Source organism: Rhinatrema bivittatum, chromosome 3, assembly GCF_901001135.1.
Source record: "Rhinatrema bivittatum chromosome 3, aRhiBiv1.1, whole genome shotgun sequence".
Taxonomy (NCBI): domain Eukaryota; kingdom Metazoa; phylum Chordata; class Amphibia; order Gymnophiona; family Rhinatrematidae; genus Rhinatrema; species Rhinatrema bivittatum.
Window position 1 is genome coordinate 22972047 of NC_042617.1, and position 18126 is coordinate 22990172.

The 18126-nt window shown below is 45.7% G+C and overlaps 1 protein-coding gene across 7 annotated transcripts in view; it reads left to right on the plus strand.

The window, feature by feature from the left end:
• BABAM2 (BRISC and BRCA1 A complex member 2) overlaps positions 1 to 18126 on the plus strand; it is a 624699-nt gene that overhangs the window by 63461 nt on the left and 543112 nt on the right. For all 7 annotated transcript variants that reach the window (XM_029592949.1, XM_029592948.1, XM_029592946.1 and 4 more), the window contains exon 3: positions 2718 to 2794. In XM_029592949.1, coding sequence (XP_029448809.1) covers positions 2718 to 2794 — 77 coding nt within the window. The remainder of the gene's footprint in view (positions 1 to 2717; positions 2795 to 18126) is intronic.

Here is an 18126-nt window from a genome sequence, read left to right on the forward strand (position 1 = left end):
AAGTCTGTTAACACTTTTTTTTACGTTTTATGGGTGAGTGCAGCCTATCCCTGTTAAGTGATCTGAAGTGGATTAGGACATGGTTCTTTTTTAGCAATTTGTTTTTCTTTCCCTTTAAAGAGCCATCTTAATTTCAGTGGCCTGTTCCCCCAGCTAGGTACCCCACCATGAAAAACTCTAAACTCACAAAACCTTTTGTAAGCAATATAAGTATAGCATATCGACACCGTACCGTCATCACTTTCACCAATCACCAACATACACTCACAAACACACCCATTCACACTATGAACTATAAAAGTTTGTATTTCATGGTCCTCAACGGCAGAATCCATCTCTCTGGTTATTTGAGAGTGAAGATCTTGTAGCACCGAAGTAGTTTCATGTGCAGCGCTCTCTCCCACAATGATCCTGGAGTCCTTGGAGAACATTCAAAAAAATATTGTCAGACCAAACCAAACTGTTCTGAACCGTAAGGCTGAAAGTTACTCAATAACAGAATGAGTAAAATAAATTTTCACTGCTTCTAAACACAAAAACAGCCTGGTCACACTAACTGAATTAATGACGCAGTTATAAAAGCATGGTTCCTCCAAACATTGCGAGAGTAGCAGCTACTATACAAAAAGAACTCTGTACTTAAGGTATCAGTGACAAACATAATAAAAAAAAAAATTCTGCAAATGACAGCTCAAATTCCAGCTGATTTCAACTCAAGACATCTGCTACTCCCTTGGTCTTGGTCAAGGACATCTCTTGCTCTTCCAGTTGCGCTATAAAGTTTTGTGCTTCTTTCCTTGAACATATGACTTTTGTTTCACCTTTGTGAAATACCTTTAGGCGTGCCAGGAACTGCAAGGAGAATTTTATGCCTTGTTTTTAAAGTTGGGTAAAGTAAGGGTCATCTCTCTTGGAGCCACCATTACCTTCACAGAGAAATCTGGGAAAATTAGAATTTTCTTATTTTCATAGAGCAGCTCTTTGCTCTTTCGAAAGGCAGACAGGATCCGCTCTTTGTCTGGGAAGTTTAAAAACTTCACAATGATTTGTCATAGTTTAATCTCAGGTTGGCCCAACAGACCTACCCGATGCGCACGCTCCACTAGTATTTTTCTCTCTTGCGTGCTCACTCCTAATGTACCTGGCAGCCAAACTTTGCAGAAGTTCAGGAGGCAACTGTTCGGAGACACCCATGATGCGTAAATTATTTCTATGACTCCTATTTTCAAGTTCATCGAGCTTGTCAATTAGATTTTTGTTTTGAGCCTTTTAAGTCCGCAATAGTATTAGCGAGGTGGGTGTCATGCGTCATTACCTTTTCGGTCATTTCTGAAATTGAAACCCCCGTAGGTTTCTGGCTGCTCTTTGAGTTCACAAACCGATGATTGCAGCTTTTTAAGCTGGTTAGCAATCGCTGCCGACACTGCCTTAGTTATGTGCTTGATAACTGCTTCAGTTAGGTCATCCGTGGCAGTTATGGTTTTGGATGACATTTTCTCTTCTGCAGAAGGCCCCGCTTTCTCTATCCCTGTTCTTTTCGTTTGTGTCTACATGTCCTTGGTTAGGCTTGAACAGAATTGCCCATGTATTCAAGCAGAGCACCAAAGTGTGAGCTGCTGTGCAAATATACAGATTTGGTTAAAATATTAAGATTTTTTTTTCAAAGGATCCAAAGGAGAGAGTGGTGCATACTTCCAACTCTGATGATGTTATCACTGGAAGTCCCAGGAGTAATCCATAAGAAATATTTCTTTATAGAGAGGGTAGTGGATGCATGGAACAGCCTTCCTGCGGAGGTGGTGGAGACAAAAATATCTGAATTCAATAAAGTATGGGATAAACACAGGGGGTTCCTGAAAAAGTGATGAGTGATGATTGTAAAGCTATTGGGCCGGATTTTGAAAGGGTTATGCGCGTAACCCTTTTAAAACGCCCCCTGTGCGCGCCGAGCCTATTTTGCATAGGCTTCCGGCACGCGCAAAGCCCCGGGACGCACGTAAGTCCCCGGGCTTTCCTGGGGGGGGGGGGGAGGGCATGTCGCAATCCGCGCATCACTGCCCTCCCCCCCCCCTTTCCTGGGGGGGGGGAGGGCATGTCGCAATCCGCGCATCACTGGGGGGGCGTGTCGGGGGCGTGACGCGGCCGCCGCATCATCTGGGGGCAGCACCGTGGGCGTGGTTTCGGCCCGGGGGCATTCCGGGGGCATGGCCATAGCCTCCGAACCAGTCCCCGGACCGGAACATGGCACATGGCAGCCGGCCCAGTGCGCGTAAAGTTACACCTGCCTCAAGCAGGCGTAACTATTGCGACAGAGGTAGGGGGTTTTAGATAGGGCCAGGGGGGTGGGTTAGGTAAGGGAAGGGAGGGGAAGGTGGGGGGAGGCGGAAGGAAAGTTCCCTCCGAGTCCGCTCCGATTTCGGAGCGGCCTTGGAGGGAATGGGCAGCGTGTGCAGGGCTCGGCGCGCGCAAGTTGCACAAATGTGCACGCGCCGACCCCGGATTCTATAAATCCGGCGTACTTTTGTTTGCGCCTGGTGCGTGAACAAAAGTACGCGCGCGCTGTGTTTTAAAATGTACCCCATTGTAATTTAGTTGGGCAGATGGGCAGACTAGATAGGCCATGTAGTCTCTCTCTGCTGTCATGTTTTTAAGTTTTATATATTTGGAGAGGTTATTGACACATTTCCTAACTTGACTTTTTGTGTGTTTGTTTTCAGCTGTACATCCTTGACTCCAGGACCCAGTTGTGATCGGTTTAAGTTGCACATTCCATATGCAGGAGAAACACTAAAATGTAAGCAAAAGCTATTTGTATCTTCTTTAACTTTTCCTGTTGTCTGGCCTCCTAAAGGCATTTCAGAATAGGGCTTAATATGGCACATCTTTTTAGTTTTGCGTTCAACTATGAATTGATTGGAAAAAACGAGAAGCACATTTCTGCGTTCTGCAGGTGGCTCATTTACTTGTAAAGTTTTCAAGCCCTTAAACTACCTGTATTCTCAGTGCAGCAGCTCTCTGGCAATTTAAAAACTACTTTCTACAATTTCAGTCTTCAGGTCACTCACTGCATGTGGCTTGTCTTGGAAAGGTCTGCCCTGTTTTCTAGTTAAAGCAGGTGTTTCCTGCTCCCAGCGGTTAGAATTTCATGCAAGGAGGAGAGCAGCCTCTACTACCGTGATTCAGGAGAACTTCCGTTACAACTGGTCCGTTTCTCAATCAGTAATTACAATTAAACCTCATTTACTTTTTAAATAGGCTAGTTTTGTAATAGCAATCCTTGCCGTTCTCTTCCACACTGTAAGGGTGTAAATTGTGATATTGCTGTTTTTTAACTTTTTTTTCTAATTCTGTACAGTTAATTTCTGCGTATTAAAAAGAAAATGCAAAGCTTGAGATTTTTTTCTTTTCTAATGTTACAGTTTAATATAATTAGATTGTGATTGTCTTATTGTTTGACCATTCAGGAAAGACCTCGTCCTCTGCTTTGCTTTCTGTTTTCCACTTGTGGTAAAGCTTCTAAGCTGAGCAGAAATTGAAGCCATAGAACAGACATACCCAGGCACAGTATCTGCCATGCGCTGCGAGTTTTAAAGGCCAGATTTAAGGGTAGGACAAAAAAAAGTGCAACAAGCCTGCATGTTCTGTTTCATTTCTCCAGCCTGTCCTATACAGCAGAGCTTCTCAACCACTGTGCCGCAGCAAGATTCCTCCTGGGCCATGGTGGTCTTTCTCCCCCCCCCCCCCCCCTCCCTTCCCCAGTGGTAGTGTTGCTAAGTGATTTAAACCCTCCCAGTCCTGCACTAAAAGCCAAGGAGTGGCTTGGCCTAGAGCGGGATTGGACATGCCCTGGTGGGCCGGTCTAGCCCTTTCATGTGGTTCCACCCCCTCCCGCCCCAGCTCCTGCTTTGCATCGCTGCTCTGTGTGCTCGCACTGTAGTAGTGAGCAGCATGGCGCCAGCATAGCTGCACCTGCAGACTACCTAACTGCTTCTTAAGTTTGTTGTGTGAATTTTAGCTGCATTCCTCAAAGCTGGTGGTTGGCACCAGATATTTCGGCTTGACCACTAATTTTCCCTACATATGACACACACAAAAAAGCGTTTTTGGTCCCATACCCCAGAAAAATGTAATGGCTTTTTTCTAAAGCTGCCACCCAGTAAAACTGGTGCATGTAGGTTCGTAGGTTTGCGTTTGCCTCCTCTTAAAAAAAAAAGAATAGTGTTGCTGCTGCAGTGCTGCAGCCCCCGTGGTGGCGTGGTTATAGCACAGGCAGCAGGCCCATCATCTTCCTGTGTTCTTTGGTCATCAATTCGCCAATCACCGTCTCTCTCTCTGTCTCTTGATGAATCAAGTTGTGGGGCTGGGTGGCAACCAAAAACGCTAGGAAGATGGTGGGGCCAGTCCTGCGCTAAAGCTGCGCCACCAAGGGACCAGATGCCGGTCATGCTGTGGATCATAGGCCTTTCTCTTTTATGCCTCCAGCGATTCGATAATTAGGTAAGGCTGGCTACCTACAGCCTGGAGCCACATCACTATCTATATCCCAAGGCCTAGAGCCACCTACAGCCCTGGAGTAATACCACCACCTACCACCCAAGTGCCGGAGCTATCTCCAGTCCTCCTCCCTACCCACCCACCGGGATAACAGCAACACCTTCAACACTGCAGCTACATTACCACGTACCATCTGAGCCCTCTCACTTATTCGGTTCCTCCCCACTCGCCTCCCTTTCTTCGCTCACAGCCCTTCCATATCATCTCCACTTACCCCTTCCCTCTCACTGCCCTTCCTTTGCCTCATTCACACCCTCTTTCTTTCTCTTATTTATCCCTCTCTCATCTCCACTCCCTTCCCTCTCATAATCCCTCTTCCCACTCATCCCATTTCCATGAGATATATGTCTCTTCCTCTCCCCCTCATTAACCCACAACAATCTCAGGGTGTTTGGAAATCAAAAGTTCCCAGGTATGGAGAGTGGGAAATTTCTTTATCCTTATTCATTTTAATTATTGGAGGTTGTTTGATACATCTGCTATTTTCACATTTTTTTTTTGCTTTATGGGAAATGTGTAAAGTTTAAAGTTTTTTTATCCTTTAGTTTTAATTAGTAGATATTATTCAGTTTCTTTTACATTTGTGGATTCCAGTTCAGCTTTTGTCTGCATGTTTCTGTCTATACGTTTTGGTGTCTTTATTTTGTTTTTGCTGAGGGTCTATCTGTGTTCTGCATTTGTGACTGAAGTGAGATATTCTGCTAGCCAACGTATAGTTTCTGTGTAGGGATCTATAGTAGCCTGGCTTGTTTTATTTTGTTTTCTTAATAAGAGGTGTATTGGTGTTTTAGGGCCTGGTGTAATATTTGCAGTGTTGCATTTCATTTATTTATTTATTTATTTTTATTCCGCTTTTCGCACTTTTTTTCAGCACTTCAAAGTAGATTACATTCAGGTACTGTAGGTATTCCCCTATCCCCAGGGGCTTACAATCTAAGTTTGTACCTAATCTAAGTGTGTTCATAGGTAGGATGGTTGTTTTGGTACACTGGCTTGGATTTTCTAAAGACCGCTATTAGGAAATGTAAATATCAATGGAGAGTGGAAGCCTGCAGGGGACTGTGGAAGCACATTTTAAATAAATAAAGCTGTCTGGGGGGAAAAAAAAGCTAAAATCACAAAAATATTAGTAGTGCATATATTGCCATTGATTCTGCTGTGATACTCATCCTATATTTCTTAACTTGTCTAGTTATATTTTAGGATTTTAGACTGTTCAATTTAGTTAAAAGTACATTTGTTTTCATTTTCATGTCACATGACCAGTGACTGGAATGTAATGAATATATGACATTGTAAAATTTGATTTCGTGTGCCTTGAGGATCAAGCAAACTTGAAAGTGTGCCCTGATATTAAAAAAAAAAAAAAAAAAAAAGGCTGAGAAGCTCAGCTATATAGAATATAGCTCCACCTGCTGGCTTGGCAGACCAGTTTTAAGAGTTCTCATGATGCCTTTTCCTCCTATGTTTGGTCTGCTGGTGAGGCCAGGGGAAGGCAGTTGGTGGGATTTGAACCAGAAATAGCTGGGCATGATGGGCTGGATCTAGCCAGGACATTGGAAGTTTGCAGGATCAGGAGCCATAATTGGAATTCATAGCCATAATTGGAATTCATAGCGAAACACATTAATGCGGATAAACCAGCCATCCTGATGGGAGACTTTAACCTGCCCGTGGACGCTCCGCCATATTCCTCGAACTGCGAAACGCTACTTGCTGCTCTCACTCACTTGGGATTCAGACAAATAGTTAACAGTCCGACCCACAAAGTGGGCCACATTTTAGACCTCATTTTTATAAACGAGGGCATCTCATATTCTACCAACCCAATATGTTCTCCGGTCCCCTGGTCAGACCACCAGATCATCTCCTCAGTCCTTGAGATTAAGGATCACCCTTTCCATGCCTTCCCCCAAACCACGGTCACTTTCAGGAAACCCTGCTCCATAGAAACCCTTAGCACGCAGCTCATCAAGGATCTAATTCAACTCGACCTTGCGGACGCCAACACAGCGACTTCATCCTGGAACAACATCACCAGCAAAGTAGCTGAACGAACCTGCTCAATGATTTCTAAAACATTACAGCCTGCCCAGGACAACAGGAAACCATGGTTCTCGCCAGAATTAAAAGCCCTCAAGCAAGACCTAAGAAGTAAAGAACATAGATGGCGAAAAAATCCCTCCACCACAACCCTAGCTGCCTACAGATCCCTCCTAAACGCATACACGAACACCATCCACAGAACAAAGAAGAATTTCTTTTCAAAAAAGATCCATCATTTCATCTTAGACTCCAAAGCACTGTTCTCCTATGTTTCAGCCCTCACCAAACCATCCGCACCTCTCATTCCAGATGACCAAGCCACTAGTAAAGCCATGGAATTTGCCGACTACTTCGAGAATAAAATTGCCAACCTCATCGCGCCCCTCACGGCGCCCAGCCCTCAACCCCCTCCCACTCTCAACACTGGGCCGCACCGAAACGCCTCACTTGATTCTTTTGAATTTACATCCTCACTAGAAGTTGAAAACATTCTCAAGAAACTTAAACCCTCTTCACACCCGTCAGACCACATACCGTCCAACCTGCTATTCACCATTCCGAATATCATTGCTAAGCCTATCACAGACGTCATAAACTGCTCCCTGGCCCAAGGACTTGTTTCAGACCAACTAAAGCTCACAATCCTTAAACCTCTACTGAAAAAACCCAACCTATCTCCTTCAGGCCCAACCAACTTCTGCCCCATAGCGAATTTGCCGATGATCGCCAAATTCATGGAAAAAAATCGTAAATAAACAACTCTCGGAATACCTGGAAGAAAACGAGATTCTTGCCCCATCACAGTTTGGTTTCCGGAAAGCGCTAAACACAGAATCACTACTTACCTTGCTCTCGGACACCATCCTCCTAAATTTGGAAAAAGGAAAACCCTACTTACTTGCCCTTTTGGACCTCTCTGCGGCGTTCGACACTGTGAACCACTCTATCTTACTACAGCGGCTTGCAGACATTGGCATCAAGGGAACAGCACTCAATTGGTTCCGTTCCTTCCTTGAAAACAGGTTTTTCAAGGTGAAGATCAACAATAAAGTATCGCGCCTAGTCAGATCCAACCTGGGAGTCCCGCAGGGATCATCCCTTTCACCTTCACTATTCAATATCTACCTTCTCCCGCTCTTCCAGTTAGTCTCTAACCTAAAGTTAACTCACTATCTCTATGCAGACGGCATCCAGATTCTCATCCCGATCACAGAATCTCTGCACAAAACTTGGTCTCATTGGAACAGCTGCCTCCAATCAATCAACCTACTTCTTACAAGTCTCATCCTCATCCTCAACACCAACAAGTCTGAGATCCTTCTCATAGCTCAGGACAACAACAAAGTCCTGCTCAACTCCCCAAGTTCTTTCCAACTAGCTAAAACATCAATCAATCACTCACCACATGTGAGAGACCTAGGAGTTCTGCTGGACAACCAGCTCAACCTAAAAAAATTCATAAATAACACCACCAAAGAATGCTTTTTCAAATTGCAGACACTAAGAAAACTTAAACCACTCCTACACTTCAGAGATTTCCGCTTGGTGCTCCAATCTATCATCCTGTCCAAAATTGATTACTGCAACTCCCTCCTTCTGGGCCTCCCCGCTAACACTATCAAGCCTCTGCAGATGGTCCAGAACACAGCGGCCAGGATCCTTACCAGCGCCAACAAAAGAGAACACATCACCCCCATCCTTCAAAACCTCCACTGGCTACCAATCAAATACAGGATTCGCTTCAAAGTTCTCATGTTGATCCACAAGGCCTTGCAAAACATCTCCCCCCTCAAGCTAAGTCTCCAACTATGACCACACACCTCGAACAGACCTATCAGAAACACATACAAAGACACTTTGTATACCCCACCCGCCAAAACCTCACTAAGGAAGCGTGCCCTGTCCACAGCTGGTCCTCCCCTTTGGAACTCGCTCCCTCCGGACCTACGTCAAGAACCCTGCCTGCTGGTTTTCAAAAAGAAACTCAAGACATGGCTTTTCAGTCAGGCCTTTTCAGAGAGATAAACGTTTCACAGAGGTTCACTGGGCCCCTCCTAAGGACTACTCTAAAACTCCTGCCACACACTCTGGTCCTGTCACATCACGTTCCACCATGGTTCTACCATGGTCCAACCGCCTGGCACGCAGCCACTCTAGCTTCCCACAATTATTGCGTTTACCATAGACGTCTTTGAAGTGATTTTCATGTTTAACCCTATGTTTTTGTTAGACTTAAATTATAATATAATAGTAATCTGTATTACATGTTCCATGTTCCTTGTACTCGCCCCAAGGCGACAGTTCAGTTCTTATGTAAACTGGTGCGATATGTATCCTATACAGGAACACCGGTATATAAAAGTTGAAAATAAATAAATAAGAGATCTGGAAGGGAGATGACCATTTCACCCCAGAGGACCACATATCTAAGTTCCTGTTCTGGCTTCATTCTTATCTAGCTCTGGTTCCGCTCCAAGCTCCAGGCCTTGCTCCTGAAATTGTACCAAGATTCAGTTCCATGTTCCAGCTCAGACTTCCAGTTCCTGTTCTAACTCCAGCAGGCCGGGACTCCTTTCCATGATTACCAGTGTGGCTAAGAGGCATGCAGAAACAGGATCCTTTGGTGGCAGGCCTCTGTTCTGCATGTGGGTGGAAAGAAGTTCCTGCGGTGGAGCTGAGGCTTGACTGAATTTATTAAAATGTATTTTTTGCTTTATTACAACAAAAAGTTCAAAGTGGATTACAAAGAAGTAAAACATACATAAAATTTAAAAAGTACAGTGAACAGATAATGGAAAACACCTGGGAGCATGACTAGAATCCTGCAAAAGTAAATGAAACAGTTTGAAATTGGAGTGTTGTGCTTGCAAGTCATTGAATGCCAGATTAAACAAAAAAGTCCAGCTTTTAAAGGAGCTATGACACTCCATGGTTCTTATTGGGTCTGGTAAAGGTCCAGCAGTAGAAACAGCTCTTCTTTTTGAAATCTCAAGGCATGCAATCTTTACAGATGGGATTTCTAGCATGCGTTTGCTCTCTGATCATAAAGGGCAACAGAGTTTATAAACTCGCAATACATCCAACAGTCAGTGAGTCCATTGATCATCCTATGAACTATCAATGCCAATTTGAATTGACATATAAATTTAATTGGAAGCAGGTGAAATGTGCTCCCGACTCAAAGTGCCAGTCAAAATGTGGGCCATGGTATTTTGAGCTAGTTGCAGGGGCCGCAGCTCGCTAAGGGATAGCTGCATTGTTTGCATGGCAAGTCTATTACACAGAGTGAACTATATCACAGCTTGATGAGGTCCAGAGGGGTGGTTCTATAGGTAGGCAGGGTGAGGTGGCCACCTCAGGTGGCAAACTTTTGAGGTAGCAAAACGTGTTGCCTCAAGAATCTGTGCCACAGCTGCCTCACCCTGTATCCCTCTAGAAAATGCTTGCAGCAGAAACCCACCAGTGGCACATATTTGTGACATATCTGAGGGGCTCCTCAGCCCTGCTGCTGTGTTTTCTGCAGGTGTTTTCTAGCTAGTGTGCTTATGGCGGTAGCGAAAATTTGATGTGCTCATGCGGCTCCCAGAGCCACAAGCAGGAAGAAAGCAGCGGTAGAGGCAGCAGCGGCACAAATTTATAACGTGCACGCAGGGCTTCAGGCCCAACAAGCACGAAGACAGGGGCAGCAGTGGTGTGGGTTTATAACGTACTCGCGGAGGGGGGGTGAAGGTGTCCCAGGTCCTACGGGAAGAAGAAAACAGCGGAAGCAGCTGAAATTGAGGTGTCAGCGGGAATCTCACACACCCGCAGGCAGAAAGGCAACCTCTGGCTGGCACAGGAGTATAACATGAAAAAAGGGACCCGTGGGTAAAGTGTAAGGGAAGAGAAAGTAGGAGGGTGAATGAGAGGGAATGGCATGGGAGGGAAGTGTTTAAGTGAGAGAGGGACAGAAGGTAAAGGGGGGTGAGTGAGAAGGGGGAGGAGGAAGGAGAAGGAAAGCAAAGGGGGCTGAATGAGAAGAAAGAGGAGACAGGGAGCATGTGAGTGAGTATGCATGTATGTGACTGTGTGTGTGAGAATGTGAGCATGAGTGAGAGTGAGCATGTGTATGGGAGAATGTGTGTGTGCATGAGAGCATTTGTGAGAGAGAATATGTGAAAGTGTGAGCGAGAATGTGTATGTGATAATGAGTGTGAGTGCTAAACAGTGTGTTATATATGAGAGAGAATGGACAAGGTCTGTGGGTAGCCCCCCATTCCCCCACTAATCCAGGACAATTTCAGAGTGACTGGATATCAAAAGTCACTCTGAAATTGTTCCCAGGTATGGAAAGTAAAAATCCTTTTTACTTTCAATTATTATTGGATGTTATTTGATGTGTCTGCTATGTTTTACATATTTTATTGGTTTTTGGGAACTTTGGAATTGTTTATATGAATTTAATTTTTAAATGTTATTTTGTTCATCAACTGTCTTGAAATATTTTTTTATTAGTATGGTTTTACTATTATGTCTGTTTTATATTTCCTGATTTTATTGTTTTTTTTTTCAATTTAAACTTTTTCGTTTATTGAACTATTCAGCACATGAAGAACATACAGTACAAAGAACCATACAGAATACTCAAGCATAGAAAACACTTTTGGTTTCACAGTGCAATGTTCAATAAAAATTTTTGTTGTTCAACATGTAGTCTCTTTCTGACCCCCCCCTCCCTCCCTCCCTCCCACCACAGGGCAGAATTGTACAAGGTACACAAAGTAGAGTAACACTACATGAACAACTCCAACAGTGTAGACATACACAGGTTGAAAATCACGCTCTAACAGAAGGTGATCCAGGCGTCCAGTAACCAGACGCAAGCCTCCATATGAGGTACACAATTGCAAAATAAAGAACAAAACCAAATAGAAATAACAAGCATCGCTTACAACATAGAGATATAATCCGCAAAGGGCTTCCAAAGTTTGTGGAAAGAGGCATGTCGATGATGCCTATCAGCTGTGAGGGAGGCCAAGTATTTGTAGGAGTGTAACTTTACTAAAACATCTGAAAGGGCAGGCACTTGAGAGGACCGCCAATGGCGGGCAATAAGACTGCGAGCAGCTATGAACACTTGGACGCATAATTTCTGTTGCGTTTTGTCTAATGTATCAGGGAATACGTGCAATAAGGCCATCTCCATCTCGGGAGAAATAGTGATCCCTAGCATATCGCTAATCATTTGAAAAATCCCCTCCCATAGCGGCTTAATACAGGAGCATAACCACCAAACATGCTGATAAGAACCCACTTCCCCGCAAGCTCGCCAACATAAGTCAGATACGGTCCCGTACATTTTATGGAGCCTAACAGGAGTGAGATACCAGCGGTACATCATTTTATAGCAATTCTCTTGTAGATTAGCCGAAATAGAGCAGTAGCGGGCTTGGTGCGCAATAAGTCTCCATAATTCAGGGCTAATGCTGCATCCCAGATCCCGCTCCCATTGAACAATGTGCGCACCTATTAACGCATCAGGGGGATGAAATAATTTGTAAATTTTAGAAATAGATCCACTCAGAACATCCCCTTGAGTAAAATAGATTTCGAATAAAGATCTCCCCGTACGAATGGACTGAGTGTGAAGTACGTTGCGTATGAAGTGCGCAATTTGTTCATATAGCAAACAATCTCTATGGTCCAGATCATACAAGGTGAAGAAGTGATCCCTAGAGAGCAGAGTACCCAACTGCAATAGATGACCCATCGTAGTGATTCCTTGCGTCGTCCAATGCCGCATACGGGAAGTTTGATATCCCGGGGAAAAGCTGGCATTGTGCACTAAGGAAGATTGATAATAATATTTGTGAACACCCACTAGCTTTTGTCGGGAATGTGCCCAAACCTTCAGAGTAATCCCCAAAGACCAAGCTATCTGGCCAATCGGTCTCCAGGTGCTGCGTGGTTGCCAGAAAATAGCAGAGAGAGCCATAGGCCCCAAAATGGCCTGCTCAATAGTAACCCATTGCTTGCGGTCAGCACGCCGGGACACGTCCAAGACCGCCCGCATTTGTGCCGCATTATAGTACCAGGATAGATTCGGCACTGCCATGCCCCCCTGCAATTTGGAAAGGTAGAGCACGGATTTAGATATCCGTGGAGGTCGTCGCCGCCAAATAAAATCAAATATTCTCTTTTGCCAATTCTTTAACATCTGTGAAGAGACAAACACCGGCAGTGAGGAGAATAAATATAAAAATTTCGGCAATACCGTCATCTTAGTGATGGCAATCCGGCCCAACCAAGAAAAGGCAGATTTATTCCATCTGCTGAGGTCAATAGTCACCTTACGTATCAATGGAGTGTAATTGAGGTCCCGCAAGGCAGTTAGGTTGGAGGTCAGCAGAATACCCAAATATTTAATGTGCTTCTTGGCCCAGCGAAAGGGGTAGGTAGAACCCAAGGTGCTTACCATGTGTGGGGGCAGGTTAATATTAAGCAGTTCCGATTTGTCAAAGTTGACACGTAATCCTGCCACCCGACCAAAACTGGAAAGTTCCCTCATCACTCCCCGCAAGGAGCGCATCGGATCTGTAATAATCATAAGAATGTCGTCTGCAAACAACGAGAGTTTGTAGTGCTGATCCCCTATGGTGACCCCGTGAATGTCAGTAGACTCCCTCACCCGGGTAGTAAGCGGTTCGAGATAGAGGGCAAATAGTAGTGGGGATAAGGGACACCCCTGACGAGTGCCACGCCCTATGGGGAACACCTCGCCATAACCATTGTTAACTTTGACTCGAGCCTGTGGACGCTCATATAACCTCTGTATCCAGGTAATAAAAGAAGGCCCAAAAGCCAATTTTCGCAGGGTTTGAAACAAAAAAGGCCAATGCACGAGGTCAAAGGCCTTTTCCGCATCTAGGGATAACAGTACCGCTGGTTCCTCCTTCTCCTGCACCCACCACATGAGGTCAATTACCTTCCTGATGTTGTCGGCAGCCATGCGCTTGGGAACAAAGCCGACCTGATCGGTATGCACCAAGTCCGGGAGACAGGTGTTTAGACGCAGCGCCAACACTCGAGCCAATATCTTAAGGTCGACATTTATTAAAGATATAGGTCGGTACGAACTGCATTGGGTGTGATCCCTGCCCGGTTTGGGTAGTACCGTAATTCCCGCTACATTGGCCTGCTGATGTATAGAGCCTCCCGCCTGAAGGCTGTTGAAGTAGGCCGCCAAGGGCCCGGCCACCGTGTCTACGCATTTTTTGTAATATGCCCCGGACAAGCCGTCCAACCCTGGTGATTTATGTGGTTTAAGAGAGCGAATTACTGCCTCCACTTCGTCTATCGATATAGGAGCATCAAGGCTACATCTCTGCTCCTCGGTGAGGCATGGCATGGACACTGTAGCCAAATAGTCCTCTATGTCAGAAAGGGAAATAGTGCTCTCAGCCAAATACAGCTGTTCATAGAAGCTGGAGAAGGCTTCCCGAATCCCACCGGAGTCCGTGACAAGGGCACCCATAGAATGTCTAATCTTAGTGATAGTGGTCTGGGATATTTTCGCTTTTAATTGGCGTGCCAAAAGCTTCCCCGCCTTGTCCCCCCCTTCATAGTATATTTGTTTAGTCATGTCCATAGCATAAAGAAGCTGTTGGTTGTCTAGATGCTGCAATTGTGTTTTGATGGCCAAAATCTTATGGTAACACTTCTGGGATTGGTGTTGCATGTGCGCTTTAGTTAGCTGACTAAGTTGAGCCAGAAGCTCGGTTCTGGCTTGGGTTTTCTGCCGCTTACAGGCAGCTGCCCGTGCTATGAGAAGACCTCTAACTACAGCTTTAGAGCAATCCCAGCGAATACTCGGGGAGATATCAGGGCTGTCATTGTTAAGAAAGTACTCCTGCAACTGGGACTCCAGGACTCCAGAGAAATCCTTATCTTGAAGTAAGGATTCATTCAATTTCCAAAATCTGGAACCCGAATCGCAGTCTCCCATATTAATGTCTAAACTGATAGGGGCGTGATCGGACCAGGTAATAGGTTCTATATCAGGAGAAGTAACCCGATTGCTCAAACGCTTGTCTACCAGAAAGTAATCAATTCTCGAGTAACTATCATGGGGTGAGGAGTAAAAAGTGTAGGAGTGGGAGTGTGGATACCTATTTCTCCAAACATCTACCAGCTGCCAATCACGCATAATATCCTGTAAGTGAGACCGAGGGATCTGAAGGGACGCCCCCTGTGGCTTCGAGTTATCTAACTCCCGATTTATAGTCAAATTAAAATCCCCCCCCACAACAAGGGATCCCTCAGCATGCTGCAAAAGTAGGTCCTGCAGGGTCTGAAAGAAGGCCCTATGTTCCGTATTTGGGGCATAGAGGGAGACAAGTGTATAAATTTGAGAACCCATTCGTATTTTAAGTAGTAGGTATCTACCAGCCGGATCCTCCACATGTGATAAAATGTCAAAAATGAGGTTTGACGAGAGCAATATTCCCGTCCCAGTATATTTATGCTTGGCACAGCTGGCAGCGGCGTACACATGTGGGAACTCCCTGTTGCCCAGCAAATGAACATATCTACCCTTGAGGTGGGTCTCTTGTATGAAAGCGATGTCCGCCTTAAGATAAACAAGCTCTTTCCGGAGAAGAAAACGTTTTTTGTAGGTATTGAGGCCCTTTACGTTTAAAGATATTATTTTAACCATAGAGTAATTAGTGTTGAGCGTTGCTCAATAACAGTACCTCAAAGACGGAGACAGTAAAGATAACAGACAAAGTGATCAGAAAGCCTGTCCCCTCGAAATCCAGACCCCCCGCCATACGAGCCTTGCAGTAAGTGGAAAATAATGATACCTTTATGTGTGGTCTAGTAACAAAGTAGTGAACCCCTGCCAGAAAAACCCCCCCCCCCATTCTATGGAGGTTCGCGGTATGCTTGCGAACCAGAAATAGGGTAACGCCATGCACTCAACGCAAGCCCCCATCAGAGACCACCCCCCCCCCCCCCGTTCAATATAAACATTTCCAAACATTAACCTCTGAAACTTACAACGACATGCAACCATAAACATGCAATGAGCTGTTGCTCCCTTTAAGACCATAACCTGGTCATTGCTAGGCCATGTAGCTCGTACCTCTCAGCCAGCACTGAAAGTAAGAAAGAAGGGAATATCCCGCACAGCACATCAAGTCCACTCTCAACCCAGTCCCTTCGGTGTAACCTCGGCCTGCGACTGTTGCCTGCGTAGTCTGCCCCGTCCGGGTGCTGGCCGTCGCCATTTTGAAGCTCTGATGGGCCCAGGCCCTTGTTGCCGCGGCACCGCTGCCAAAAATGGGGCATCCAATCCAGCTTGCTTGAAGCTTTCCACGGCATCGGAGATGCTCTTAATCCGATAGGTGATACCCTTGCGCTGGAAGATGAGGGCGAACGGAAACGCCCAGCGATACCTGATTTCTTCATTCCGAAGAGCCGCTGTTACTTCCCGGAGCTGGTAGCGCTTCTGCAAAGTGATAGGTGCTAGATCATTAAATACAGAGATCTCCAAGTTCTGCCACTTTACTGCATTCTGCGCTCGTGCCGCCGCGTCCTCTTTAACGCGGAAGTGATGGAATTTTAGAATAATATCCCGGGGCCGACCATCCGTTCTGGGACCCAGCGCCCTATGTGCGCGTTCGAGGTCCACCGTGGAGGAGCCCCGATCCCCTTCTGAAGTTGGCTTATGAGTAGTTAAAATGTGCTGGCAGATGGCTACAGCCGTGGCCATACAGTCAGTATATAAATCAGACTCCGGGACACCTCTCAGGCGGAGGTTTGCCCTCCTCGATCTATTCTCTAAATCCTCCACCTTCTCGGAGAGCATTTCCACTTCTGAGGCCACCCGGGTAGTTTGGGCGGAGAGCGAATCCGTTAGTGCCTCCTGGCCATCCAGACGGCCATCTATGTCATCTACCCGGCGTCCCAGGGCGTTCAAGTCCTCCCGGACATTTGCTATTGAGGCCACGATATCCGCTTTGTGGGCTTTTAGGTCAGCTCTTAGCTCAATAAACCAGTTCCTCAGTTCGGTGCGTGTAGGGAACTCCGACGGCGGCTCTGAAGTCGCTAGTACTGCCGCTGCACCAGGCGCAGCAACGCTGGAGCCAGCAACTGCGTCCTCGTGGTCGGGGCCCGCCGCGGCCTGTTCCTCACTCTCCGGGAGAAGCTCCTCCGCGAGTTTGCTGAACGCAAACTGTTTTAAATCCGCCGTTTTTTTTCGTGCCGCCATCGCGCACTGCACCGGCAACCCAGCCCGTTATTTTAGCGCTTCAGGGACCGCAACTGCTGCTGAAAAAGTCGTTGTTAATCAGGGGTGAGAAGGAGCAAGCTATTCAGGCGGCCATCTTGTTGAGCTGCTCTCTAGCGCCCCCTGATTTTATTGTTTTATGAGCAATGGTGATGTTTCTGTTTTTTCATTGTTGCAAATGGAACGAACAAAAAATAGACCATTTAAAATGTTTTATAGCTCGCTTACAGCAATCCAGTCTGACTAAGCGGTAGATTTTCAGAGATGCGCGCACTACCTGGCGCGCACACTCATGGACGTCCGATTTTATAACATTCACGTGCAGGTGCACGTGAATGTTATAAAATCGGGGGTCGGCGTGCGCAAGAGAGTGCACACTTGCATCATGCATGCGCCGACGCCCGCAGCCTTCCTCAGTTCCCTCCCAGTCCGCTCCAATTTCGGAGCGGACTGGGAGGGAACTTCCCAACCCCCTACACTAACCTCCCTTCCCTTAACCTAGCGCCCCCCCCCCCCCCCCAATCTTTATTTTACCTTTTGCGCCTGCCAGCACCCTGCCGGACCACCCCGACCCTTTCCTGAGGCCCCGGGATTTACGCGCATGACCGGGCCTTTGAAAATCTATCCCTAAGCGGGTTACGACATGACAGTAAAATACTATTTAAATTTAATAAACAGAGAAATAAAACATTACATTAAACAAAAATAAGGTACTCTGCACTAAAATCCAAAATGCAAGCAAACCCTAAACAAACTCATGTGGACTTAAGTAAACTCACCACAAACGTTTCCAAATGCAACTTTAAAAAGATAGCCTTTACCTGTTTTTTAAAACCCTTTATAATCAGAAATAGCTCCTAATGCTGTAGTTAAAGTGTTCCAGATTACTGGGGCAGTCACAAAACGTGCTGCCTTCTAGTCTCTCTTTTAAATGTGAGACTTTAACAGATAGAACTTCAAGGAGTCCCATCTCTTGAGAATGCATCGTTCTTACGGGAGTGTACGGTTCCACTAACTTTGCTAAATAAGAAGGACCATCCATTTTTATTACTTTAAAAACCAATACAAGAATTTTGAATTGGATCCATTGCTGAGGTGGTAGCTAGTGGTGTAATTCATATAAAATTGGACTGCTATGGTCCCAAGGAAACCCACGCACAATTAATCGGTCAGCAGCATTCTGTAATATACGTAGCCCCCGAACGAATATGTTTATTACGGGATGAAGCAGTTAGTATATCAACCTGCTTGTACTT